Genomic DNA, 27230 nt, shown 5'->3' on the forward strand with positions numbered 1-27230 from the left:
CAGTGTTGCGCCTCATGCACTTTGAAGCAGGCTAGAGACACTGGGCCAGATCGGTTGCTGCGCCTCATGCACTTTGAAGCAGGCTAGACGCACCGGGCCATGAAAAATTGATGACTCGAGTCGTAATAATAATTAATTGGGCAAGTGTGCTAGTGTGGGCCAGTGGGCCAAAGAAATGTGCATGACATGTCAATGACATTTGCATGCATAAACATGCATTGAATAGCATCCGAGTGTGTGAGACTCGGTGTATGAGCATGTGATTGGCGTACGTGTGATAATGTGTGCCACGTATGTCCCGTGATTATTACATATTGAACTGTCTAACCTGTAGGGTCAGAGAATTGTGTGATTATGGTTGTGTTATGATTTATAATGTTTATTTCCGGTCAGGAGATTGCATGCTAGCCTAGCCTAGGTTTAGGGGTTGAACTCACTCAGATTCGTCTCACGGTTGTGTAAACCGAAACTTTTCAGACCCCCAGTAGTAGGATGCCGAGGTCACCACCTCTTTTTGGGAATACCGCCTTTTATCCAGCAGTCGTCGAGCATGCACCCCGGTGGGGATGGAGCAGAACGGAGAAGTGGCTGTTTGGGTTATTCCCAGCTGTTGGTGTTTCCTTTTTGGTTGTCGTGAACACTGTAAAAAGAGTTTTAAAATAGTAATATAAGTATGTACATATTTTCTACGTTGATCGTTGTTTATTGGATGGCTATCCTTGGCTCATATTGTAATTGTCTGGGTTTGTTGACTTTATACTTCCGCTTGTGCTTGATCTCTGTATGGGCATGGGTCGGCGACGCTTCTTGGGACGTCGCAATTTATCGACCGAAGGTGGGCTGCTCACGCTTCGTGGGGTACGGGGCGTGACAATTTAGAGTTCCTCCGCTTAGCTTTCTAGCTCCATGGATCTCTTGCTCCGGAGGTTCTGGCGAAGGGAAACCAAAACGACTTTGGGCTTCTCGTGTCATCGATCGCTCGAGAAATTGTACGATGGCATCGACTGTTCGTGCTCTGTGCAGTTATTGTTCGTTTCTGCCTCAAGGGTAAACGAGATGACTTAGGAGCAGAGCCAAATTATGGATATCTCGAATCTCGAATCGCGCTGGCTTTAGATGAGGATTTCGCTGTTTATGTTACTGTTGGACAGAGTTAGGTATGTAATCTTATACTCGAATTCACAAACTAGAGACAAACAAGTAACGGGAAAAAAAGTGCACGGAATTGAAATTAAAATCGAAAAAAAAATTGCAAGAATCATCTCAAGAGTCCCTTCATCCCTATTAGAAAGTGCACGGAATTGGTGAGGATCAAGGCTATATCGTGTGTCACCCGCACAAAGTATAGCATGCATGCAAAGGCAGCAATCAACATCCTTAGTATAAAAGCAATCCTAGTCCTTAACCGAAAGTTCTGTGCCGTTAATTCAACCAAATACATAGAGACATAAAACCAGCAGAAGATAAATAGTGAAGAAGGTCCACGCCTACTCGATAATACCCGCCATGGGCACGGAAATTCCTTGTAAAGAAATTGTGTTTTCAATCCTGATAGACCCATCATCAATCAACTCTTTCCCCTGCTGATTCTGTCAAATGCTGCTCGTGAAGAGGGGAACAATATGGGTTTGCTCAAATATGAAGCCCACCGAAGCGGATATTCATCTCTTGATCTAGCTCGGTTACTTCAGATTCAAGATTCGCTTCGCTATCGGGGTCCACCGAAAACAAGTGCCTGACCACAACTGATGATGAGGGGTGGAATCTCATTGAAAGCAGGCTCTCGCTCGCCCCCGGATTCGAAATATCTGCCCCGAAACCGCTCCCTGCTTGAACTTGATCCGGACTACGGAAACGAGCAATACCGCAGGAAGGCTCCCATGTCTTTGGAACTATTTGATCCCTACACGACGGAAGATCCGTGCGCAAATAAGATAGTAGTTCGGAAAAAAATCAATTCAAGGCAGTTCTTCCGGTTATTTATCACAGAAAGGGAATCATATCGACTATTGATAAGTCCTCAATCTGAAGTTAGGGAAAAAAAGGATGAGACTTACCCCTCAAGACATTTCTCATTGCAGCAACTAATGAAATCGTCTGCATATGCTTTGAACTCGCTGTTGAGACGTTCAACCAGTCTCGTCGCATCCATTAAGGGCAGTACATCCCAAATCTTCAGGATCTGGATGGATCTCAGTGCCTTTAGTATATCGACAGTGCACAACATGTAGAGACCTTCCACCTCGAATTGATTCACCATATTAGAACAGCTTTGAGGGAGTAAACCCACATTGCTCTTCTCAGGTCTCCAGCCACCAGCAAGTTTTGATAAGAGGTTCATGATTGACATCTTGGTCCTAAGTGACATCAGCTTTCTGAAAGACTTCACAAAGTCGTCGCCAAAGAAAACCTACATAGACGAATAGTTGATAAGAAAAAGTATTGTCATTGATACAGCAAAAGTCGAATGTTCATTTTGAACCGACAAAATATAGCAAAGAAACCATCGCGCAAAGTTCTTTACCCTCCACCGAGCATTTCTAAATTGGACACTATTGCCATCGAGCGGATCATCGAGCCGAATATTCTCTTTCTTCCCATTTAAAATGGCTTCAACTTCATCAGTACTGGAGGAACATTCTCGGCTCCTAGCATCCTGAGAGCACTTTGCCCTCCACTGCACATTTTTAAATAGTACCCTACTTTCATCAACCGGATCATCAAGCTGATTATTCTTCCCATCAAAAGCGGCTTTAACATCATCAGTACTGGAGGAACATTCTCGGCTCCTAGCATCCTGAGAGCACTTTGCCCTCCACTGCACATTTTTAAGTAGTACCCTACTTCCATCAACCGGATCATCAAGCTGATTATTCTTCCCATCCAAAGCAGCTTTAACATCATCAATGCTGAAGAAACATCCACGGCTCTTAGCGTCATGAACCAAAGCTTCCCATACAGATTTACTTCTCATCATCGTTCTCCCATTCCCCAAAATCCAAAGAGAGTATCTACATAGAGGCAGCAAAAAGCAGGGAATGTTTGTAAATAACATCTTACTGCAAAGTTCAAATTGCCCCGGTTAAGCAGTAATAGAAGAGACTACCTTGCCCTGGTGATAGTGACATTGGTTCTCTTAGCATCAGAAACGAACCCAATAAAACCACGAGGGTTTGATCTCACGGTGGATACTATTATAATGTCTTCTTCACCCCCTTGGAACCCATCCACTGACCTCACTTTCACTGTAAAGCCTCTGATATTTTCATATCTTTTTCCAATTTTCTTTTGTATTGCGGCAACCTGGGCTCTATATGGAGATATCACGCCAACACTTAGATCTTCGCCTGAAGATCTGCATGCTGCAGAAAAACCAAGACGATATAATTAGACGAGGGAGAAGTTACGATCACACTAACGTGAAAATATTCTTCTCTTGCAGCTTCGGTTGTCAACAACCGCCTGCCCATGCTCTACGACAGTATAGCAAAAGGGGCATCCACATATAACCAAACAAGTGCAATGATAGTCGTTAGTTGCATTAGTTCATACAATTTCGCAGGAAATGATATAATCTGGCGAAATTCTCTCATGGCGTACCTCTGTATAGATTCCTCAAAATCATCGACACAACTCCTACCTCAACATAGTTTCTAAGGCTACGTCCATCATCCCCACGTTCTTCTCTTCCATTAGAAATATTTATGAAGGAGTACGGGCCAAATATTGGCCACGGCAAATGACATTTTCTGTAACTTTTGCAGTTAACATTCGACCCATTCCGAATTTGGTTTTCGTAAAAGGTGGATGTTGGAAAGCGACTTATCGCAGGATGCATTCTGTACTGGATATTGAGACGGTGCCTTGGATGACCCAGAGAACTCAACCTTTCGAATAGACTCCTTCCAAAGCCAGCCTTGCTAGAAAGCTATAGAACAAAAATATACAGAAACTTAAAGGTCAATTAAGCATAAAATAATTCATGTTTATGAATGCTTGTGTTAAAGGTAAATTAAGCATAAAAACTATTCATGTTTATGTATGCTTGTGCACGTTCCTAGTCAAATATTCAGCGATGACATACCTTGCTCTCAACCATTGCAGGCAACTGACATTCATCTCCAACTAAAATTGCGTGCCTGACACCGCGAAGTTTTAGCGGAATTATTGACTCGCATTCTTTCAACTGCGCGGCCTCATCAATCACCAATAAACTGACAGGCTCCATTTCCTTGGAGTAGAGCTTATATGAGCTAGAGGCAGTGCAGAAAATCAAGGAAGCCGCTTGATAACAGAACTCAGCTATCTTTTCCTTACACGTAAATGTTGCAAGGTTTAGCTCTCTGAGAGACGTATTAAGAGTTCGCAAAAGAGAGAGGCATTCACGTCTCTTCATCGATAATGATGTATATAGTGGATCTGTGCACATTTTTAATGTAGATCGGTCCGATGAAAATGCTTTCTTCAACTTTCTCGAATCCAACTTCTGTCTATATAGAGAAATTTCAAAAGAATCAAGTGCGATCAGAAGGGACTCAATATCGCGGAAATTATGTTCCAACAGGTAAGTTTTGGAGATATGGGTGCACAAGATCGAGAAGCATCTGCGGAGAGACTCTGCACTTGACCTGAATCTGTGCTTGAAAAATTCCAGAAATGATTTAAATTTAGGTTTGGATTCCTTTTTGCCGCTCCCACGTTTGCTTGCAACATCATTACCATTAGGCTTTGATATAATCTGGCGTTCATTCTCCAGAAAAATGTGGTATTGGCGGACACAGTCATTGAGAGTATCAATCATGGAAGGTAGACAATGCCGCCAACCAGTGTATACAGAAAAGCATCGCGCAACACAATCAACTCGATGATCCAAGAATATTTCCTCCATATCTGAATCTACTTTCATCCGCTCCTTGTTCCCGAAACATAGCATGTCTCCTAAGTTATAGAGCAAGCGTTCCCCATGAGAGTTTGTGCAAACCGATTGTTTTACCAGCTGCAAAACACGAGACGCCAATTCCTTGATGGCAACATTTGTTGGAGCACAAACAAGGGTTCTGTGTTTCCTTTTCAAGAGAGTAAAGAGCAGTGCCGCGACAGTTTTGGTCTTCCCTGTCCCTGGAGGACCCTGTATCATTTCCACAGCCGACCTGTGTTCACACATGATTGTATCAAGACATGCCAGGACAGCTTTTGTCTGGGATTCATTCAGACTACCAAGCAAGTTCTTATCGAGACCCTCATGCCCAGAGTCATGACTTTGAGTAATGCAGAGATTGCAATCTTTCTCAGCCTGCAAACAAACGCATACTCTTTTGAAAATTCACTCCCAAATAACCTAAGTAAAACTTAGAAACCGTGAAAAAATTGTTGATTATGTTCTATCCTTGCACAACCTGCACTAATATTGAGCACAGAGGATCTTGTGATGTATAAACTAGGTCTATCTCTAAATCTTGGTCATACTACTGCAGCATTGAAATTTATGTGAATGCCAGACTCGGGGCAATCTTCTTTTGACTGTTTGGAGAAATAACAAGCTAACTCAAAAGCAAATGGAGTTTTTTTATATAATTGATGAAGTTTTGTTGGTGCAATAATATGTTTACCGTATACCGCATGGAGATAATAAGTATGAAAATTAAAGTCCTTACCGCTGAATCCGTACACAGAACTTCCCTTGCAACTTTCAAGTTGCCAAATCTGTGTAGCACATTCCATATCCTATTGTTAGTGACTGCATTTATCAAGAAAACTGCATACATTGACTCCCAGGTACGTTCATCATTCACTTCATTGTCCAAAAATGCTTCGACACTGAACCTTGTTGATGTTTGAGCATCCCCGTCCTCGTCTTCTGGAATTTTAGTGACCGATGCAAATGCCCATCTTCCTGCAAACCTTTCTAAGCTTTGAATGGAATCCGGCATAGTATTAGTTAAGATCAAAACATCCCCAGGCAAAGTTTTGTAAGGTTCTTTGCCATTGCCAGTGGACCTGTTTCTCCAGTAGTCCACTTCCACGTTGTAAGCATTCTTATCGCCTTCAACAAACCTAGTGACTTTCGCGAATGGTAGCCTAGATACATTCTGCATACTTGAACAGAGACTGGCTCGTGTTTCCTCCAGCAAAGGAAAGATATAAGACGCAAAGTCTTGCTCAACTGATTGAAATGACTCCTGGATGCTCTCCACCTACAAAATGGGTGTATTGAAAATCAAACACGACCAACCAACTTCACTCGATAGATCAAGCAACTCTGTCGTCTTGCAAATTAATGTCTCACGGATAGCACACCGTATAGCATATTAAAATGGGAAGTATATCCCCGGACACCCAATAACTTCGCCACACAGAGACAGAGAGCAAGGTCCTTCCCCACTTTACAACAGTCCAACTTTACTTACGATGCTCACAAGAGAAACATTGCGAAAGAGCAAGGAACTAACATCATTTAGAACATTTTCGAGCTAACACCAATTACACTTTTACTGATGATAGTAATAAAGCATGATCAAAGCAACAAACATAGCCCCAAAAAAAGGGAAAAAACAAGGAAGGAAAGAGACTAAGAAATGAGAACCTTGTCCCTGTAGAGATTCGTATCGAAGATTTCTCGAAGAGACCAAGAGAAGATGATACCAGTCAGGTCAGTGGGCTTGTCTTTCTTACTACCGGAACCAGACTCCGCACCTTCTGTAGAATCCATGGCCAGTCCAGCACCCATCTCTAAAGCCATTTAAATCCTTACTTTCCCGTCGAAGATGACGAATATGTCTGAGAATTCCTAGCAAACGAGAGATCGAGAGAGCAAATATGAAGAAGCGAGCAGCTTTAACGCTTGTGGATCAATCCCGTCCGAGACGAGCCTTTAACAAAGACGATCACTGAGTGACCGCGGGCAGCGTGAAAAAGGGGCGAGATGAAGCGGATGACCCGGGAAACGTCTCGGTCTCCTCGTACGTCCTTACAGTATATGAACCGATCTCGCCAAAACTTTAAGTTGCTAAAGCTCGTTGCACGTTGCGTGACATTCCGGATTTTGACCCAATTTTTAGGAATTTAATAAACGTGTAATTTGTCAGTATATTTATAGTAAATTCTCGTCCGAAAACTGATCACTCTCGATTATTATTTTTAAATTTTGAGATTTCGCTAGAATCGCACTCGATCGAATTTGGCCGTTATTTAGACCTCGGACTTGGCAGTTGATTTTCGGGAGTTTCGGGACAAAATAAATTGAACGGTATCATTATGATCGTAGCCAACGTTGAGATTGTCAGGAATAATGGAAAAAGAAGAGTTTTTGACCGGGTGCGAATTTAAACTAGTAGACCTCCCTCGGGGTAATTTGACTTAATTGATCTGGCCTTTATCTTTTATTATATTCGAGGTTTAATTTGGACTGGTAGGTCGTTTTCGATTTTGAATATGGGCCGTTGGTTTGCAATAATTATTTGATTGAGCATTTAATTTCTTTATTTTTCTCTTCTCTCTCTCTCTCCTCTCTCCTCTGGCCGCGTGCGCGTCTGCCCCATGCAGCGTCCCCTCAGCCCATACCCCTTGCAGACCTACTCTCCCTGACACTCTCTCTCTTCTCTTTCCTTCTCTTCCTTTTTCTTTTTCTTCTTCTTCTTCTTCTTCTTCTTCTCTTTCCTTCGCCGACTGGTTCCGCTCCGCTTCTGCTAGAGCTCGCCTGACCGCCGTCGACCCCCTCCGCCTCCGCCCAACGCCGTCCCACCAACCGCCGTCGCCCGACCGAGCTGCGCTGCCGCTCGTCGCCCGCGACCGCCTGTCGCCGGCCCTGCCAGCGCTGCACGCGAGCAGCAGCTCGCCACTTCGTCCGCCGCGGTCCGGCGTCGCCCAGCCGTCCGCCGACCTGCCCTCCGCCGTCCGGCCTCCCGAGACGCCGCCGTGCCACCCCCGGCTGCCGCGCGACTTTCCCCCCTGTTTCTCTCTTCCCCGGAGCCTTCCCCTGTTTCGGGCTTCCGGCTTCACCGTCGCCGCGTGCCGCCGTTCCAGCGGCCGCCGCCCCGCCTCTTCCCCCAGCCTCTCCCCTCAGCCACCCTCGCCGCCCTACTGCCCCCTTTGGCCGCCACCACCTCCCCCTCCCCTGTTCTTTTTCCTTCCTCCCCGACGCCGCCCCTGTGTTGGGTTTTCCCCGGCGCCGCCTCGACCAGCCGCCGCGCGCCGCCGTACCGGCCGCCGTCGCTGCCCCGTCTACCACCACCTAGCCCCGGCGACCCTGCCCAGCCAGCCCGAGCGTGCCCCGGGCCGTGGCCGAGCCCGCGCCCTTGCCCGTACTGTTCATTCCGAACACTGTTCATCCGGGGGGCCGTCACTGTTCATTCCGGGGGGTACTGTTCATCCGGCCTATACTGTTCATTCCGAACACTGTTCATCAGGCGTACTGTTCATCCGGCCCGTCTAGAGCCCGTGCAGGTTTTTCTCCGGGCCAAAATCTGGTAAGTGATATCCTAATCCCTATTTAGTATAATGGGTACTATTAGACATGTTTAGAGATTGATTTGATTAATTTTGTGACTAATTTTAGAAAATAGATTAGTCTGTTAAATTATTATTAATGCGTGAATTACGTGGCGAGTGGTGGATTGATTTATGGTGATCACGTGGCTAATTGTGGTGTACTGATTGACCGTATCATGGTGGTGCGTGTGGATGAAAATTGGAGCTCGTATGTGACTGACTTATATGTCGGGAGTGTGGACTGGTGTATCGGATTTGTGTTGTGACTGGGATTGGCTTTGACTGGAATTGGTATGGTGCTTTGATTTGGCAAACTGAGATGTTGCGAGTGTGTCTTGAATTTGGTTGGTGCGATTTGTGAAAATGGCGAAATTGTGCTGTGGTGCGTGTGCATGTGAAAAAAAAAAGCCCGGATCGATCGGAGGGCTGCCAACCTGAGGCGTAGGTTACGCGGGTGTGGCGAATAAGGCATGACTAGACCTGAGGCGTAGGTTACGCGGGTCATTGGAAAGGAAAAATGTCCCGAGGCGTGGTTACGCGGGACCGAGTCCGGCTTGATCTGAGGGCTAAGCCTGAGGCGCAGTGGCGCGGGCTGTGAGATGGGGCCTGACGCGTAATGGCGCGGGCCGAGTGAAAGGACCTGGGAGGTCGTGGAAGGCTGTTCGACCACGCATGCGATTCGAGTGTGACTAAGATTGATTGATTTGACTGATTGATTGACCGATCGAAATGTTGGAATTGATTGGGTGCTATTGTGGCTGGCGTGTGAATGACTGTGGTATGTTATCGAATTATTATTATTATAATACATTTGACTGTCGTGTAGAGCTGGCACGCGCTTGATGGCGAGGTAAGTACTTTGAGGTGAATTCGGTATATTAGGAATTAGATTGCATGTACTGCTTGTCTGGGTACGCATTGGCCTACGTAGGGTTGAGGGTATTACTTATTGAGACTCGTTCTCACGGTTATTATATAACCACTTTCAGATCCGCGACCGTGATCGATTTGGAGATGCCGCCAAAGTACCACAGGGATTGAAGAATATGTTAATTTACCCTGTCTTTTGAGTATCTTTTTGTAGAGGAGATAAGCTTGTCGACCACCGCCCCTTTTTGAAAAGCGTGGTTGGGAATTGGTAGCCCAGGTTATTGTCCTGTAATAGTGACTACCTTATTATGTTATGCAATTATTGTTTTGTGCTATCCCTTTGTCATGTTTCGTTGTCCGGGTTGTTTCTGTTTGCTTCCGCGTGTGCTAAATCTCTGATGTCTGGGTCGGGTCGATGACGTGCCTGGGACGTCATGTTCAATACGACCGATGGCGGGATGTCGCGGGCTCGGCGGGGTCCGGGGCGTGACACAATGCACGTCGCTTCGCAATACGAGCTTTTTCCATCGTTCCCCATTAATGCGAATCAAAGCAAGATGTCTGCCTTTCCGACCAAGAAAATGAAAAAAAAGCAAGATGTGTGCCTCAAACCCACGAACGATGGTTTGCTTGGGCTAAGTTTTCTTGCATTGCTAAAGCTTTCGTCACTGTCACAGTACACACGGTCTTCCCTCGTCCGAAACGTCTGGTGTCCGACATGTTTGGAGCTTGGATGGAGGCTGGCAAGACCCGCGTTCCTTCTTCGTATTTGAACGACCACAGATGCGTACATGCATCTTGATCTCTAAGAATGGTTGTGTTGGACGTACATGGGTACTTTAAATCACTCGAGGAGGACCTAAAACCGTAGTTCCTTAATTAGGAGATCGAGCGGGTATCTGTGCACCGAACAAACGAAGAGTGCTATTAAATACTAGGTATTGTATGTAACATTAGACTTTCGAATGTATTGGATGAGAGGAAATTTTTCAGAGGACGGACATAAATTTGGCAACTGGATCTAATGGGTGCTGTATGAAGAGATTTGAAATTCGAGTTTTGGGAAACTTGTGAGGTTGTATGATAATTCTAGCTGGAAAGATCTTTTAATAAAAGATTAGGAGAGATTTATGGGACTATTGTCGTCACATTATGATTTTGCTCATTTCCCATCATTTGCACTCATCGATGTGAAATTTTTAATAATTATAGTGGAACCCTATTAAGTTAACATCCGCTCGTGATTTGAAAAAATGAAATAATTGATCATTTAAGAGCTCCTCGGGTCAAGTAAGAGCGGGCGGGAAAGGAAGCCGATGGCCCTTGAAAAGACTTGAGTCCCCTCGTATTCCCGTACGCTATTTGATATGATTTTGCCAAAACTTTACCTACCAAACTTTTTACAAAAAATTATTCGATTAATCTTAAGCTTTTTAATTTTACCACTTTAGTTTTAAACCGTATGAAATTATTAGTCTTTCTGATCAATTTTCACCGAAAATCGCTGACGCGACGGCATGCCGCGTAAAATGGCCAGTGATGACCGCATCATCATGTCGGCAGTTTCAGCGAAAATTGATCAGAAAGATTATATTAAAATTTCGCACAAAGATTTAGGATAAAATTGGCAAAATTGAAAAGTTAAGGACTGAATAGGCATCCGTGCAATAGATTTAGGACCGAATTGATAATTTTCCCGAGCTTTTGTGCACAATGCACGCGGCGTCACAAGACAGGCTTCTGCATCGTTCCACATTTTTTTCAAAGCGAAGGAGTCGTATGCCTCAAACCAACAAACAAAAGTTACTTTGGGTAAGCTTTCTCGGATGCTAAGCTTTCTTGCATGTACCATACGCACATTGTTTTTCCTTGTCTGAAGTAAATGGTGTCCTGAAATGTTTGGAGTTCGGATACAGATTAACAAGCGCACGTTCATTTTTGTAGTTCAGATGACCACACGCATGTACATGCACTTATGACTGGCTATGGAAATTAGAAATAAGATTTGGTCGCTCATTAGTACACGAGTACTAAGATGGTTTGATGAGGCCTAAAACCATAGTCCCCCTTGAGTATTTCACAGTTACACATGACGACGGATGATGTAACGACCTGGTCTTGCGAGGGATGGGAGTGTGGCTCCGCCTGGAGGATGGCGAAGGGGATAGACATTAACCGAATCCCACATCGCCCGGAAAAGGTGAAGTGATGTGCTATATAAAATATAGCACTAGTCTTAACTACCAATGAGGCCCTTTGGTAGTAGCTTCCGCTGTGCCAAGGACAAAACCTTGCGTTGGATATGGCAATGCGGCTATGCCTACCCTAAATGATTTGTCTTTGTACATACATGCTTATAGGGATACCATACGTGTGAACAACCTGAATTTCTTCTCACTCTCACACGTGCCCAGCACATGATTATGCTCTCTTCATGCCTTTTCCATCTTTGATAAAGCAGTTGTATAACGTTACATCGCGTCAAAGAAAATGAAAGATTCTATAACCCCGAAGGATAAAAAAAATAAAATTAAAAAGCACGAGGGCTAAAAATGGGAAAGAATTAAAGAAAGGGATAAATGCATTGAAAGTCATAAAACTTATCGTGAAAGTACAATTAAATTCTAAAACTTTCAAAAAATGTAATTATGTTTCAAAACTTATCAAATTGATTCAATCAAAACCTTCCATAAATTGCACTTTTTGAAAGTTTTAAGTTTTGATTACACTTTCGTGAAAAGTTTTGAGGCTTAATTACACTTTTGAAAATTTAAGAACTTGATTTTCACTTTCGTGACAAGTTTTACGACTTGATCGTACTTTTTAAAAAGTTTAAAGAGTCAATTGCATTTCCGTGTCTTCAAGTGCACTTATCTCTTAAACAAATGATAAAACTTGGTGCGATCTCCATCAACATCTTTGTTTGGCCTGAAACCCCAAAATCCACAGCGATTTGCGCATCATTCTCGCTTGATCATCTCTGGATTTGCGAGTGATTCAGAGTTCCTCCGCTCGGTGGATCATCTCTATAGCTCCTTGGATATCTTGCTCCGGAGGTTCCAGCTTTGCGCTTCTCGTGTCATCAATCGCTCGAGAAAGGATGCAAATGGTGTTCGTTTCACTGTTCGGTGAGTGGTTCGATTGCAAGGACTGTTCGTGCTGTGTGCGATTATTGTTCGTTTTTGCCTAATCAATGAACGAGACGATGGATAGCCGATTGCGGATGTCTCGAATCTCGATTGATTCTGCTGTCTATGTCACTGTTGGACTTAGGTGTGTAACCCTATATTTGAATTCACAAACTAGAGACGAAAAAGAAACAGAAATAAAAAGTTATGACACCTGAACCGAAAATTCTATGCCATTATTTCAACCAAATATATCCAGACATAAAACTAGAAAAAGATAGATGATTTAGAAGGTCCAAGCCTTCTCGAAAATACCCGGCACGGGCGCAGAAATTCCGACCCCGAACGAAACATTCCTCGTAAAGAAATTGTGTTATCCCCTGATTCTGTCAAAAGAAGCTGCTTGTGAAGAAGGGGAACAATATGGGTTTGCTCAAATATGAAGCCCACCGAATCGGGAATTCATCTCTTGATCTAGCTCGGTTACGTCAGAAGCAAGATTCGCTTCGCCATCGTGGTCCTCCGAAAACAAGTGCCTGACCACGCCTGATGATGAGGGGTGGAATCTCATTGAAAGCAGGCTCTCGCTCGTTCCCGGAATCGAAATATCGGCCCCCAAACCGCTCCCTGCTTGAACTTGATCCGGATTACGGAAACGAGCAATACCATGAGAAGAATCCCATGTCTTTGGAACTATAAGATCCCTACACGACGGGAGATACGTGGGCATATAAGATAATTCAAGTCAGTTCTAGCGGTCATTCATCCGAGAAAGTGAATCATATAGACTATTGATAAGTCTTCAATCTGAAGTTAGGGAAAAAAGATGAGACTTACCCCTCAAGACATTTCTCGTTGCAGAGACTAATGAAATCGTCTGCATATGCTTTGAACTCACTGTCGAGATGTTCAACCAGTCTCGTCGCATCCCTTAAGGGCAATACATCCCAAATCTTCAGGATTTGGATGTATCTCGGTTCCTTAAGTATATCTATATCGACAGTGCACAGCACGTAGAGAGACCATCAACCTCAAATTGCTTCACCATATCAGAACAGCTTGTAGGGAGTAAACCCACATAGCTCTTCTCAGGTCTCCAGCCACCAGCAAGTTTTGATAAGAGGTCCAAGATTGACATCTTGGTCCTATGTGACGTAAGCTTTCCGAAAGACTTCACAAAGTTATCGCCGAAGAAAACCTACAGTTGACAAGAAAAAGTATTGTCACTGATTCTGCAAAAGTCGAATGTTCATTTTGAGCCGGCAAATACAGCAAAGAAAACCATCGGGCAAAGTTTTCTACCCTCCACCGAGCATTTCTAAATAGGACACTATTGCCATCGAGCGGATCATCAAGCCGAATATTCTCTTTCTTCCCATCCAAAATGGCTTTAACTTCATCACAACCGGAGGAACATTCTCGGCTCTTAGCATCCTAAGAGCAGTTTGCCCTCCACCTCTCATTTCTAAATAGCACATTACTTCCAGCGACCGGCTCATCAAGCTGACTATTCTTCCCATCCAAAATGGCTTCAAAATCATCAATGCTGAAGAAAAAACCACGGCTCTTAGCATCATGAACCAAAGCTTCCCATGCAGATTTGCTTCTCATCAGCGTTCTCTCATTTCCCAATATCCAAAGAGAGTATCTACATAGAGGCAGCAAAAAGCAGAAATTGCTTGTAAATAACATCTTATTGCAAAATTCAAATTGCCCCGGTTAAGCAGGAATAAAAGAGACTACCTTGCCCTGGTGATAGTGACATTGGTTCTCTTAGGATCAGAAACGAACCCGATAGAACCGCGAGGGTTTGATCTTACGGTCGATACTATTATGACATCCTCTTCACCCCTTTGAAACCCATCCACTGTCCTCACTTTCACTGTAAAGCCTTCGATATTTTCATAATTATTTCCAATATCGTGTTGTATTGCAGCAACCTGAGCTCCATATGGAGATATCACGCCAACACTTAAATCTTCGCCTGAAGATTTGCATGCTGCAGAAAAACCAATATGATATAATTAGATGTGGCACACAAGTCGTAAATCCTACAAGTTACGACGACACTAACGTAGAAGTGTTATGTACACCTCCGATTCCTGTTTCATGTATCCTGCAAGCCTAAGTTAATGACCTAAAAATGACAAGAAAGCATATCATCTCCCGTGTCAATAAGCATATAAAGCTATGCAAATCTCTCTATACATCCCAAGAAACTAAAATAAACTTCATGGTAAGATTGAACAGAAATATTCTTCTCTTGCAGATTCGGCAGTCAACAACTGGCCGCCCATGCTATACGATAATATGGCAAAAGGTGCTTCCACATATATAACCAAACGTGTGCAAAGATATAGTCGTTATTTGCATTAATGTATACTATTTGGCAGGAAACAATAAACTGGCCAAATTCTCTCGTGGCGTACCTTTGTATAGAATCTTCAAAATCTTCGACACAACTCTCACCTCAACGTAGTTTCTAAGGCTACGTCCGTTATCCCCATCTTCTTCTCTTCCATTAAGAATATCTATGAAGGAGTACGGGCCAAACATTGGCATTAACTTCTCTTCCCCGTATTTATCCGAAAAATAAATTTTAAAATATCTGAATTACACCAAAATTTCCAATATAATTCTTGAATGCTAAGATTCACATTATACAGCATGTTTATAATTTCCAATGTTATATTTTCCTCGTGTTATGTCTAATTATAATGTATGGAGCGTCGACTTATTCCGGGCTCGGACAGAACGCCGGTGATGTCACTTCCGATGATGCGTTTGAAGCGCTCTCGATCGTCTCCGAGACGACGCTTTCCTCATCATCTTCAGTAACTGGTGATTTCTGGCAACCAAACATTCGGTGTCACGCCCCGAACCCTCGAGCGCGCAAACATCCTTCCTTGATCGTGAAATTACGACATCCCAGGACGCAACGTCGACCCATCCATTTTCACTTTAGATCATGCACATGCGGAAGCGTATATTTCCAGACAACAATAGGGATAGACAGGAAAACATACAACATATATATACACATCATCAATAGTACATCGGGGATTAATATATTACTAGTCCGCCACGCCAACCTTCTTGATTACAATAACAACGGATATGGGGTTAACCTAGATCCTCTATCTACGAGGATAACCTCAACAGGTATTTCCCCCTTGACATAACCGTATCACAAGGAACGCAACGCGTACTCATACCTGAGTACCTGAAAAGATGGTTAACAACAACGAATGAGATAAAATCTCAGTAAGTTAACGACCTAAGCCTCGACTAGGAGGTCAACTCATCTTGGATGCACCTAAAACATGCAACAACCTATCGATGATAGATCAATAGCAAAGTAACCCCTGCTTTGCCCTAACTATTCACACGAGCAGGCTACCAGCCCATCATAAACATATCTGCCATTAAACAATTGCAAACATTTTTACCTTACCTTGGCACACACGCCTTGCACGTTATAAACTATCATATACAATCATAATGCAACAAGCATATAATGTAGTCAGAACACACAACAACTTTCCCATGCACAATGCATCCACACGTGTCCCGATTATAAGGTGAAGTCGTTTCAGCCCGTCTTATACCGCCTCTCACAATTTCATCCCATAATCAAGCATAATGCCACTGCAATCTTTCATGCGTATTTTGATTACTACAGCCACACAACGACACAACCCGCGTTATTCGCATCAGGTTGGCGGTCTTCCGATATAACCATGCAGGTATCGTCCCGCCCCGTCGGGCACGGCATCGTCTCACCCAACCACAATGACGGCATATCCCATAAATGGGTTCATTCCGAATTCGATTTGTGAATGACTACGTCTCTCCTACTACCAGCGACGGCTTCCAATTACCAAATTGGGGACACCCGTTAAGGCCACGGCCAAACCCTAGGTTGGTGGTCATCCGGTATATGGTTTTCCGATATAACCGGGCATGAAAGGAACCTTTAGGTGATCATGCACACATAGCAACACTCAGGTTCCATCATTATAATTTTCAATAGCCGATGCAAACATGATCCGTGCTAATACGTTGAAATATTGCAACTTCCACACGTAAAAATGCATCAAAATAATCACAAGTGATCATGCACATTTTATTAAATTCCCAAACTTGGCATGCTTCTATATTCAAGCATCCACAACATATTTCTCACATAAAACTTAACAAATAAACCCGACACCTCAAGGTTTATTAATTAAATATCCATAATTCTATATTTTACCATAACCAAACAATTCAATTTGGCATACAAACCAATATATAAGGCAAATTCTAGCTTAGGCATCATAATTTAAGCCTAAAATAAACAAAATTTAATTTCGGAATTTCCACAAAAATATTAATAAAATAATAATATTTTTAATTCCGAAAATTAATAAAATATTATTATTTAATTTAGGAAAATTAATAAAATAATAATACAATTAATCCAATAGATTATCTGTAACAGCCCGAATTTCGATGTAATTCCGGGATTAATAAAACTAATATTATTTCGCATTTCATTTTAATAAGTCTCACCCAGAGCTGATCACTCTAGGGATACTAACCAATGGGGTATAGCTATCTAGAAAATGGTACGTGGACCAGGGATCCTATCGCGAAACGGATATCGATCACGAGAGACGCTGAGGGAATATTTTGGGCAAACGTGGGCCGATCTTAGGAAAGAGTAATGGATTGGGTTTGGCCGAGGCCAACAATGTACAATAGGAACGCAGGTAATTCTGCAAGACCGAAAGTGCATGTGGCCAACCAGTCCTAAACTTGAACCGAATGATCGTGACCTTTGGAACTAGTGATAATTTCTCATTCTCTCAATGATCGAGACCATCACGATACGGATAGCCCTAGGTCGATACGCGTAACCTCTAAACAGCCACCCGTTAGTGAGAGACCCTGAAATTGAAAGTTTAGTGAGTTTTGTTCACGGAATTGGGCCCGAATTTCGATGTCGATTTTCGAAGGCTTAAGAGACTATTTTTGAGAATCTAACGTCATATTATGCTGGCCACACACATTTGGAGTTAGCACAAGTAAAAATTGGAATTTCGGTCCGGGGGTGAAAAATTACGATTTTGCCCCTTGGGATACCAGCGTCGCTTTTCGAGGCCAAATGAGGTTATTTTTCAAGGCCGACGCCATTTTAGGGTGGCCACACATACCAGGAGTCGTTATGCCCAAAAATTGAAATTTCGACAAAAATTGGAAAAATTGACGATTTTGCCCTTCAAACTTTGACGTGGATTTTTGAGGGCTTGCGCGATGAATTTCGCGATTCCGACACCACATTATGTTGGCCACGCACATTTAGGGTTGGTACGGGTAAAAAATGGAACTTCGACTCGGGACCGGAAAAATGACCGTTTTGCCCCTGGGCTATTTTTGGGTTCCGAAATTTTGGGAAAATTTTAGGATAATTATGGAGGGTTTATCAGCTCAATTATTGGCCCAATTACCCTTTTGCCCTTCAATTATTGGATACGATTAAATTAAGGCCGTTAGATTAGGGGCGTTTTGGTCATTTTCGCGGATTGGCGACACTTGGCGCCCCTAGCCCTAAATATTTGACCAGCTTGGACTTCTCTCTCTCTCTCCTCACCCTTCCATTTGGCCAGCCCCCACAGATCAGCCCTCCACCGTCTTCTCCCTCTCTTTCTCTCTCTCTCGGCAAGCCTTGCCGGAGCTCACCGCCGGCCACCCGAGCGCCGCCGCCGGCCACCGTGCCTCGCCGTCAACCACCTCAGTCCCTAGCCTCAGCCTCAGCCTCAGCCTCACCCGACCCCTTTCTCTCTCTCTCTCCCTCTCTCTCTTTCTTTCCCTTTTTCTTCCCGGGATAGCACCGCCGCCGCGCCGGAGCCTCACCGCCACCGCGCTGGAGCCCGATCGGCCGAGCTGCTACCACTGTGACGTTTCCGACGTCCCCGTACATCACTGTTCATCACCGTCCGTACAGTGTCCGTACGGTTCGTACACCGCCGTCCGTACGTCACCGCCGGGAACGCCTCCGCCGGTTCCACTGTTCACCAGTGATCGGCTACCGTTCCTCATCGTCGTGAGTTAGATTAAGTGAGTACAATTTCTAAACCCGGATTAGGACTGATAGTGCGTTTTCTGGACTGGTTTGGGTATTATTAGTGAATACTGGAATGAATTAGTGAACCGAGTAGTGGAAATTTATACTGGATTAATATCAGTGGATCAATGTGAGATTAATTAGTGGGCTATCGGACTAGCCGGGACTAATTGAGGATTAGGTGACTGGACTGCTGGGTATGCCCGGGCTGACTGACTTGTTGATTGTTGTGCCCATTTATTGGGGAATTGAATAATGCCATGTTGTGTGCTCGTGTGGCCGACTCGTGCGGAGTGTGTTCGGCCATTTGATGGCTTGAGTGGGTTATGGAATTACACATTGTGAATTTGGGCCGCACGGTATTAATAAGCCAAGTAAGCACGTGGCTTGTGAATTAGGCACCGTGGAATGACTTTGATTGAACTGTGTGCCTGTGCCTATGTTATGTGGATGCTCATGTTGCATTTCATGGCACGCGTTATGAATGCCGAGAATGAGGCTTGTGAGGAAATTGTGTGAGACTGCGTGCCTGTCATGAGCATGTGATCACCTAAAATACCCTGAAGCGTGTCACGCGAGGTTCAGATAATAATTGGTTGTGTGATCACCTAAGGACTTTCGGGTCGTGACCTTCAGGTCGATACCGTCCTCATGCACTTTGAAGCAGAACGATGCCCGGTATGTCCGGAAGACGACCATCCTCATGTACTTTGAAGCAGGCTCTGGTTTGTGAGGAGAACAGTGTTACGCCTCATGCACTTTGAAGCAAGCTAGAGACACTGGGCCAGATCGGTGCCGCGCCTCATGCACTTTGAAGCAGGCTAGACGCACCGGGCCGTGAATATTGACTCGAGTCGTAATAAATATTAATAAATTGAGCAATTGCCAGTATACCAGTATGGGCCAGTGGGCCAGTGGGCCAGTGTAGGCCAGTGGGCCGAGATATGCATGTGACATGTTGACGACGTTTGCATGCATAAAAATGCATGAACTAGTGTGCGAGTATGTGAGACTCAGTGTATGGCATGCGATATGAACACTGAAGAGCATGAGCATGTGTTTGGCGTACGTGTGACTAAGTGTGCCACGTATGTGCCGTGATTATTATACATTGAAATGTCTAACATGCAGGGTCATAGAATTGTTTAATTGTTGTCGCATTACGATTTAGAATGTTTGTTTCCGGTCAGGAGAATGCATGCTAGCCTAGCCTAGGTTTAGGGGTTATACTCGCTGAGATTCGTCTCACGGTTGTTATAACCCAACATTTCAGACCCCCAACCGTAGAATGCCGAGGTCATCACCTCTTTTTGGGATACCGCATCACATTCAGCGATCGTCGAGCGTGCACCCCTGTGGAGACGGAACAACTTATGTGAGATATTACGCTTTACTGTTTACTAATGTGGGAGAGTCGTACTACCATAGCCAAGAATATGTGGCTTGGTGCTATAGAGGAACCGACGGAGTAATCGGACCCCCGCTCAGAACCTTCGATGTCCCGGTGGACGTGGATGATATCATGATCCCGCAGATGGTAAGTTGTGAGATTTCAAATCCTCTAACCCCACCTGATTCGAGCAGCCAGGGCGAGACCGTAGACGGACCTGCTGCCATGATCGAGGAGGTTGAAGAGCCCGAAGTGCTGTATGCTGATCCAGAACCCTTAGACCATCAAGACGAGATCGAGTCGGAGCCGATGGAATTAGACCCGGAGCAAGACGGAGAAGTGGCGGAGATAGGATCTGATGAGGAGATAGGAACCGAGGACGAGAGAGTAGCAGCTGTCATGCCCCGTACCCTACGAAGCGCTAACATCCCTATCTTGGTTGATTGCAGTGCGACGTCCCAGGAAACGTCGCCGACCCAACGCCCAACAGAGAATAAGCACAAGCCGAAGCAATTAAATAAACAACCCTGACAATTATAAAATACGAGCCAAGGATAGCCAAGCAATGAACACGATCACAGCAGAAAATAGGTACATACTTACATTACTATAGAAAACCTTTTTACAATACCCATTAAACAACAAAAGCGAGCAGTACAAACAGTCAACAGCCACCGGGTCAAAAGGGTAAGTGGCTAGGGTGCTCTTAGGGATCCCAGTCAGGATCTGAGGATTCCGAGGATTCATCCGACTGCTCCTCTGACTCCATATCTGCTGCTCCGTCTCCACAAGGGTGCATGCTCAACGACCGCTGAATGCGATGCGGTATCCCAGAAAGAGGTGGTGACCTCGGCATTCTACGATTGGGGGTCTGAAATGTTTCGGTTTACACAACCGTGAGACGAATTTCAATGAGTTCAACCCCTAAACCTAGGCTAGGCTAGCATGCAATCTCCTAACCGGAAATAAACACTCAAAGTATAACACAACAATGATCACACAAGTCTCTGACCCTGCAAATTAGATAGTTCAACATCTAATAATCACAGCACATACGTGGCACACATAGTCACACGTATGCCAAACACATGCTCCTGCACCGAGTCTCACACACTCGCACGCTAATCCATGCATTCTTATGCATGCAAATGTCGTCAGCATGTCATATGCATTTTCCGACCCACTGGCCCACACTGGCACACTGGCAATCGCCCGATTTATTATTTATTATGACTCGAGTCGACAATATTCACGGCCCGGTGCGTCTAGCCTGCTACAAAGTTGTCACGCCCCGAACCCCGCGGGCATGCGACACTCCTCTATGGTCGTTGAGATGCGACGTCCCAGGACTCGTCGCCGACCCTTCATTTTATCTTTTAATTACGCATGCGGAAACGATCACAACAATCCCCGGACAACAACAATAAAACAGGGATAGCTAGGAAGATAAAACACAACAGTCAATCCACACTATTTTGATTTTCACTTGATTAACCCCTGGGAATATTCTTACAAGCCCACTTCGGGCGTTTCCACAGAAAGCCAGCAAAAAGACAAAGGGTAGGGTTAATCTACTCCATCCAAAAGATTAGCTTCCAGGCCTAACCCTCAAGGACCAACCAAAAACTGCGGTACTCCAAATCGCATAGGAAGCAACGACATGCTAAAGTCCTGAAAAAGGTTTAACAACAACAAATGAGATAAAATCTCAATAAGTTAACGGCCTAAGCCCCGCTTAGGAGGGCAACTCGCACGGGGATCCCTAACCAGGTAATACAGCATCAACAGCACATCATTAAACAACCACAGGCATCCTTACCTCGCCTTGGGATACTCGTTGATGAAATGCACATGTCATAAACTCGAAGCATCTAAATCAATTACTCATGCATCAATGCATCACAAGCGTGCGTGTTCCGATTATAAGATAGAATCCACTTGGGCACGTCCCATACCATGCCTAGCAGTTTCTACCACATAATCAGGCACTATGCATCACATGTATTCCAGTTATTATGCCCCCTCGGGGCCACTACACATCAAGCGATACGCAGCAAGATGGCAGTCTTCCGGTAAAAACCGGGCTCCGTCCTGCCCCCTCGGGCACGGCTACGTCAAACGATACACAGGATGACGGCATTCCAATACGGCAACATCAAACGATACACAGCAAGATGGTATCCCGTAAGGAGCATCGAGTCCGGCCTCGGGCCGCGACAAGGCATCCGGGGTATCGGCACTCCAGATAATCCCCAGGTATCCGATAAATCGGGCATCGTGCGATACACAGCAAGACGGCTCCAACGTGTGACCACACGAGCACACAAGCATTCCGGCCAATTATTATCTTCTCAATTAGCCCATGCGTCCGTGAATAATGCTCACATTAATGCCATACAATAATATCACATGGTCACACATGCAACAGTCAATCAATTTCGCAAGCTTCGATAACGACATAAGTATTAACCGCAAAACACCACTATCCATTTCTGGCATAACAATAAAAATAATTTAATGCCAAAAAATCGTAAACTTTCTTAAAAACTTCCGATCAAAACAGTTTATCATAAATTCAATTTAATACGACAATTCACGGTATAAACGCCAACATTCAAGCTAGAAATCATAATTTGAAATTATAAATTTTCCGAAATAATAATAAATAAATTCGGAATTTAATTATTTAATAATATCCAAGAATAATTTAATTTTCCAAAATTCAAAATACTTTCTCGAATCAAAATCATTCAAACCATTTTCCAAATACGCCAACTTATACGGCGAAATCCAACATTGGCATCACAATTTGACGTTAGAAATTTTCCGAAAATAATAATATTTAATTTCGGAAATTAATTATTTAATAATAAAAATATTAATATTTAATCCGAAAATAATAAAATAATAATTAATTCCGAAAATAATACTTTAATAAAATAATCGATAACTTATCACAACACCACGATAACTTATCAATACATACGCGATAACCTATCGCGCAAACACCGATAATTTAACGCCTAAACCCAGCTAAACAAACCTAATATTAATCTAAACACAAATTAAACTACTCCAAACAAGTTTAACACCCTAAACACGGGATTAGAGGCTAACTTACTAGGCTAACGCCAGGGTTACCGCGAGGACGATGGCGGCAGCGAGGGTGGTCCGCGATGTCCTCGGATCGCTCTGGTGAGCAGCGAACGTGCGTGGCGAGGGGAGCGGCTGCTGTGGTGGCTGGTCGGGGCTGGTTCAAGGGCTGAACGGCGGCTGATGGTGGTGTCCCGGCGGCGGGGACAACGACAAAGTGAGCGACGGTGGCCGGGCCTGGCGGAGGCGCGGCTCGCGCCCGGGCCGGAACAGCCGCCGATGTGCGACTACTGTGGCGTGGCCGGTGGTGCGGCTCGGCCAGAGGGGAGCTGGGGTGGCGGTGGCTCGCGGCAGGAAGGCGGCACGCGGTGAGCAGCTGGTTCCGGCAAGGGAGGGCGGTCTGGTCGGTGAGCAGCACGAAGGAGCAGAAGCACGAACCAGAAGTGAAACCAGCGAAGAAGAAGAAGAAGAGAAGAAAAGAAAAGAAGGAGAGGAGAGAGAGAGAGAGTTGGTGGGGGCTGGTGGGTGTCAGACGCAAAGGAGGGACCGGCGTGGAAAAGGGAAGGGAGAGAGAGAGAGGAAAAGTCAACATCGCACTCAAGTGCGATCCGACGGTCCTTGATCAAATTCAAAAACGATCCAACGGTCCACGAAAATTCCTATTAATAATATAGAAAAAGGGCCAAAAGATATTAATAAAAACATACTACGAGGGAGGTCTACTAGTCCAAATCTGCACCCGGTCGAAATTTCACTTTTCGCATGTCCCGGGTAATATCGAGGCTGACCACAATAATATTAACACCGTCCAATTAAATTCGTCCCGGAACTCCGAGAAATTCGACACCAAAGTTTGGGCTCTAAATAACGGTCAAATTCGATCGAGTGCGATTCTAGCGAAATCTCAATTTTAAAAATAATAACCGGGAGTGATCAGTTCCCGGGCGAGATTTTACTATAAGCACACTGACGAATTACACATTTCATAAATCCCAAAAATGGTCCGAAATTCGGAATATCACAAAAGTGCATGAGGCGCAGCAACCGATCTAGCCCAGTGTCTCTAGGCTGCTTCAAAGTGCATGAGGCGCAACACTGATCTCCTTATGAACCAAAGCCTGCTTCAAAGTGCATGAGGATGGTCGTCTTTCGGACGTACCGGGTATCGTCCTGCTTCAAAGTGCATGAGGACGGTATCGACCCGAAGGTCACGACCCGAAGGCCCTTAGGTGATCACATAACCCATTATTATCTGAACCCCGCGTAACACGCATCAGGATATTTTAGGTGATCACATGCTCATGACAGGCACGCAGTCTCACATAATTTCATCACAAGCCTCATTCTCGGCATTCATAATGCGTGCCATGAAATGCAACATGAGCATCCACATAATATAGGCACAGGCACACAGTTCAATAAAAGTCATTCCACAATGCCTAATTTACAAGCCACGTGCTTACTTGGCCTATTAATACTGTGCGGCCAAATTCCAAATACACAATTCAAGTCATCAATTGGTCAATCACACTCCGCACGATTTAGCCACACAAGCACGCAATATAGCATTTCGCAATTAAACACAATTGATCATCAATAAATCAACAGCCAATCATTCTAGGTAATCCCGGCCATTCAGCTAATAATTCTTGCTGTCCATTATAATCCGGTACATTCCTCAAAAATATGGACAGCCGCTATTTCCTCAATCCGGGCCCAATAATTGTCCATAATAATCCCACTAAATTCCTCGGATTTTATTTCCACTAATCAGTCCTTAATCCAGTCTGAATTATACACCGATAATACCTAAACCAGTCCAGAAAAATGCACTATCAGTCCTAATACGGGTTTAGGAATTTTACTCACCTAATCCAAGGTCACGACGACGGGGAACGGCTGTGACATTCGGAATTTCGGCCAATTTTTGGGATTTATAAAACGTGTAATTCGTCAGTGTGCTTATAGTAAAATCTCGCCCGGGAACTGATCACTCCCGGTTATCATTTTTAAAATTGAGATTTCGCTAGAATCACACTCGATCGAATTTGGCCGTTATTTAGAGCCCAAACTTTGGTGTAGAATTGCTCGAAGTTCCGGGACGAATTTAATTGGACGGTATTGATATTATTGTGGCCAGCCTCGATATTGCCCGGGATATGTGGAAAGTGAGTTTTTGACCGGATGCAGATTTGGACTGATAGACCTCTCTTGCGATGTGTTTTTATTAATACCCTTTGACCAAATCCTAAATTATTAATTAGGATTTTTCGGGAACCGTTAGATCATTTTTGGATTCGAATCGTGGCCGTTGGATCGCGATTATTGCGATTTGACTACTCTCTCTCTCTTTCCGCCGGTCCCCCTCCTTTTTACGTGTTTGACTCCCCCACCGAACCCACCAACTCCCCATCATTTCCCCTCTCTTTCTTCTTATTATTTTCTTCTCCTTCTTCGTTGGTTTTGCTTCTTCACCGCCGCGCTTCGCTCCTCTCGCCGTTGCTTCGCTTCGCTTTGCCGTCGCCGCTTCGCCCTCATCGCCGCCGCCGCTTATTGTTCTCGCTTCCTTCGGCTTCTTCATTTCCAGCCACGGACTGGTCCATTTCTCGCCGGAAACAGCCCCCGTCGCCAGCTGTTTTCCAGCCAAGTTTCTAGCTTGGTCGCCCGTTGTCCGTCCCCGCCGTTGCAGCCGCTGCTCCGCTGCTGTCCAGCCACCTAGCCGACACCACCACACACCATTACACGCCCGGATCAGCCCCCAAGCAGCCCCGACCAACCACCACAGCAGCCGCTCCTTCGCCGTGCCCGGATCGCCGCCGTTCGTCGCTCGTAACGCAAAACCGGAGCCGCCACGAGCGAGCTCGCGTCATCGCCGTCGTTCTTGTGTTAACGCCGTCGTTAAACGGGTAGGTTAACCCCTAATCCCGTGTTTAGGGTGTTAAACTTGCTTAGGGTAGTTTAGATTAAGTTTAATTAAGATTATGTTTAGTTAATTAGAATTAGGTGATAGGTTATCGTTATTTATTCGATAAGCTATGATTATTGCGTGATAAGCTATCGTCGTGTGGTGATAAGTTATCGATTATTTTATTAAATTATTATTTTTCGGAATTAATTATTATTTTATTATTTTCTGATTAATTATTAATATTTTATTATTAAATAATTAATTTCCGAAATTAGATATTATTATTTTCGGAAAATTTCTAACGTCAAATTGTGATGCCAATGTTGGATTTCGCCGTATAAGTTGGCGTATTTGGAAAATGGTTTGAATGATTTTGATTCGAGAAAGTATTTTGAATTTTGGAAAATTAAATTATTCTTGGATATTATTAAATAATTAAATTCCGAATTTATTTATTATTATTTCGAAAAATTTATAATTTCAAATTATGATTTCTAGCTTGAATGTTGACGTTTATACCGTGAATTGTCGTATTAAATTGAATTTATGATAAACTGTTTTGATCGGAAGTTTTTAAGAAAGTTTACGAGTTTTTTGCATTAAATTATTTTTTATTGTTATGCCAGAAATGGATAGTGGTGTTTTGCGGCTAATACTTGTGTCGTTATCGAAGCTTGCGAAATTGATTGACTGTTGCATGTGTGGCCATGTGATATTATTATATGGCATTAATGTGAGCACTATTCACGAACGCATGGGCTAATTGAGAAGATAATAATTGGCCGGAATGCTTGTGTGCTCGTGTGGTCACACGTTGGAGCCGTCTTGCTGTGTATCGCTTGACGATACCCGATTTATCGGATGCCTGGGGATTATCTGGAGTGCCGATACCCCGGATGCCTTGTCGTGGCCCGAGGCCGGACTCGATGCTCCTTACGGAATACCATCTTGCTGTGTATCGTTTGATGTTGCCGTATTGGAATGCCGTCATCCTGTGTATCGTTTGACGTAGCCGTGCCCGAAGGGGCGGGAGAAGCCCGATTTTTACCGGAAGATTGCCATCTTGCTGCGTATCGCTTAATGTGTAGTGGCCCCGAGGGGGCATAATAACTGGAATACGTGTGATGCATAGTGCCTGATTATGTGGTAGAAACTGCTAGGCATGGTATGGGACGTGCCCAAGTGGATTCTATCTTATAATCGGAACACGCACGCTTGTGATGCATTGATGCATGAGTAATTGAT

General features: G+C 44.3%; 2 protein-coding genes and 1 long non-coding RNA gene across 3 annotated transcripts; 1 reads left to right on the forward strand and 2 right to left on the reverse strand.

Annotated features, from left to right (window-relative positions):
- Positions 1–1411: 1411 nt before the first annotated feature.
- LOC130138188 (uncharacterized) lies at positions 1412–7011 on the reverse strand. Its single transcript, XM_056311508.1, has 8 exons — positions 6584–7011; positions 5655–6194; positions 4085–5293; positions 3601–3928; positions 3107–3362; positions 2525–3011; positions 2058–2410; positions 1412–1903 (listed from the first exon to the last, which is right to left on the reverse strand). Exons 1-8 carry the CDS (start codon positions 6737–6739, stop codon positions 1633–1635), a joined length of 3600 nt encoding a protein of 1199 aa, XP_056167483.1. The 5' UTR covers positions 6740–7011; the 3' UTR covers positions 1412–1632.
- Positions 7012–8392: 1381 nt separating this feature from the next.
- On the forward strand, positions 8393–9692 carry LOC130138190 (uncharacterized). The gene is made up of 2 exons (XR_008816597.1): positions 8393–8465; positions 9477–9692. It is a non-coding gene; the product is annotated as an uncharacterized LOC130138190 (long non-coding RNA).
- Positions 9693–12690: 2998 nt separating this feature from the next.
- Positions 12691–15041, reverse strand: LOC115664197 (ATP-dependent helicase NAM7). The gene is made up of 5 exons (XM_056311664.1): positions 14915–15041; positions 14229–14484; positions 13788–14133; positions 13323–13683; positions 12691–13189 (listed from the first exon to the last, which is right to left on the reverse strand). The coding sequence occupies exons 1-3, from the start codon at positions 15039–15041 to the stop codon at positions 13920–13922; spliced, it is 597 nt and encodes a 198-aa protein (XP_056167639.1). The 3' UTR covers positions 12691–13189; positions 13323–13683; positions 13788–13919.
- Between the last annotated feature and the right edge of the window lie 12189 nt (positions 15042–27230).

Source organism: Syzygium oleosum, unplaced genomic scaffold (assembly GCF_021117445.2).
Source record: "Syzygium oleosum isolate NSW1041296 unplaced genomic scaffold, Sole_v2.1 Sole_v2.05, whole genome shotgun sequence".
Taxonomy (NCBI): Eukaryota; Viridiplantae; Streptophyta; class Magnoliopsida; order Myrtales; family Myrtaceae; genus Syzygium; species Syzygium oleosum.

Bases quoted from the DNA above. Each gene is read 5' to 3' on its own strand.
- LOC130138188 (XM_056311508.1), bottom strand. From the start codon at position 6,739: ATGGCTTTAGAGATGGGTGCTGGACTGGCCATGGATTCTACAGAAGGT. The intron at 2,411-2,524 runs GTAAAGAACTTT...TCGTCTATGTAG, and splicing joins TTAGAAATGCTCGGTGGAGG to GTTTTCTTTGGCGACGACTT. The intron at 1,904-2,057 runs GTAAGTCTCATC...TCCGTCGTGTAG, and splicing joins AATGAGAAATGTCTTGAGGG to GGATCAAATAGTTCCAAAGA.
- LOC115664197 (XM_056311664.1), bottom strand. From the start codon at position 15,041: ATGTTTGGCCCGTACTCCTTCATAGATATTCTTAATGGAAGAGAAGAA. The intron at 14,485-14,914 runs GTACGCCACGAG...GTTTTTCTGCAG, and splicing joins TTTGAAGATTCTATACAAAG to CATGCAAATCTTCAGGCGAA. The intron at 14,134-14,228 runs GTAGTCTCTTTT...GCCTCTATGTAG, and splicing joins GTCACTATCACCAGGGCAAG to ATACTCTCTTTGGATATTGG.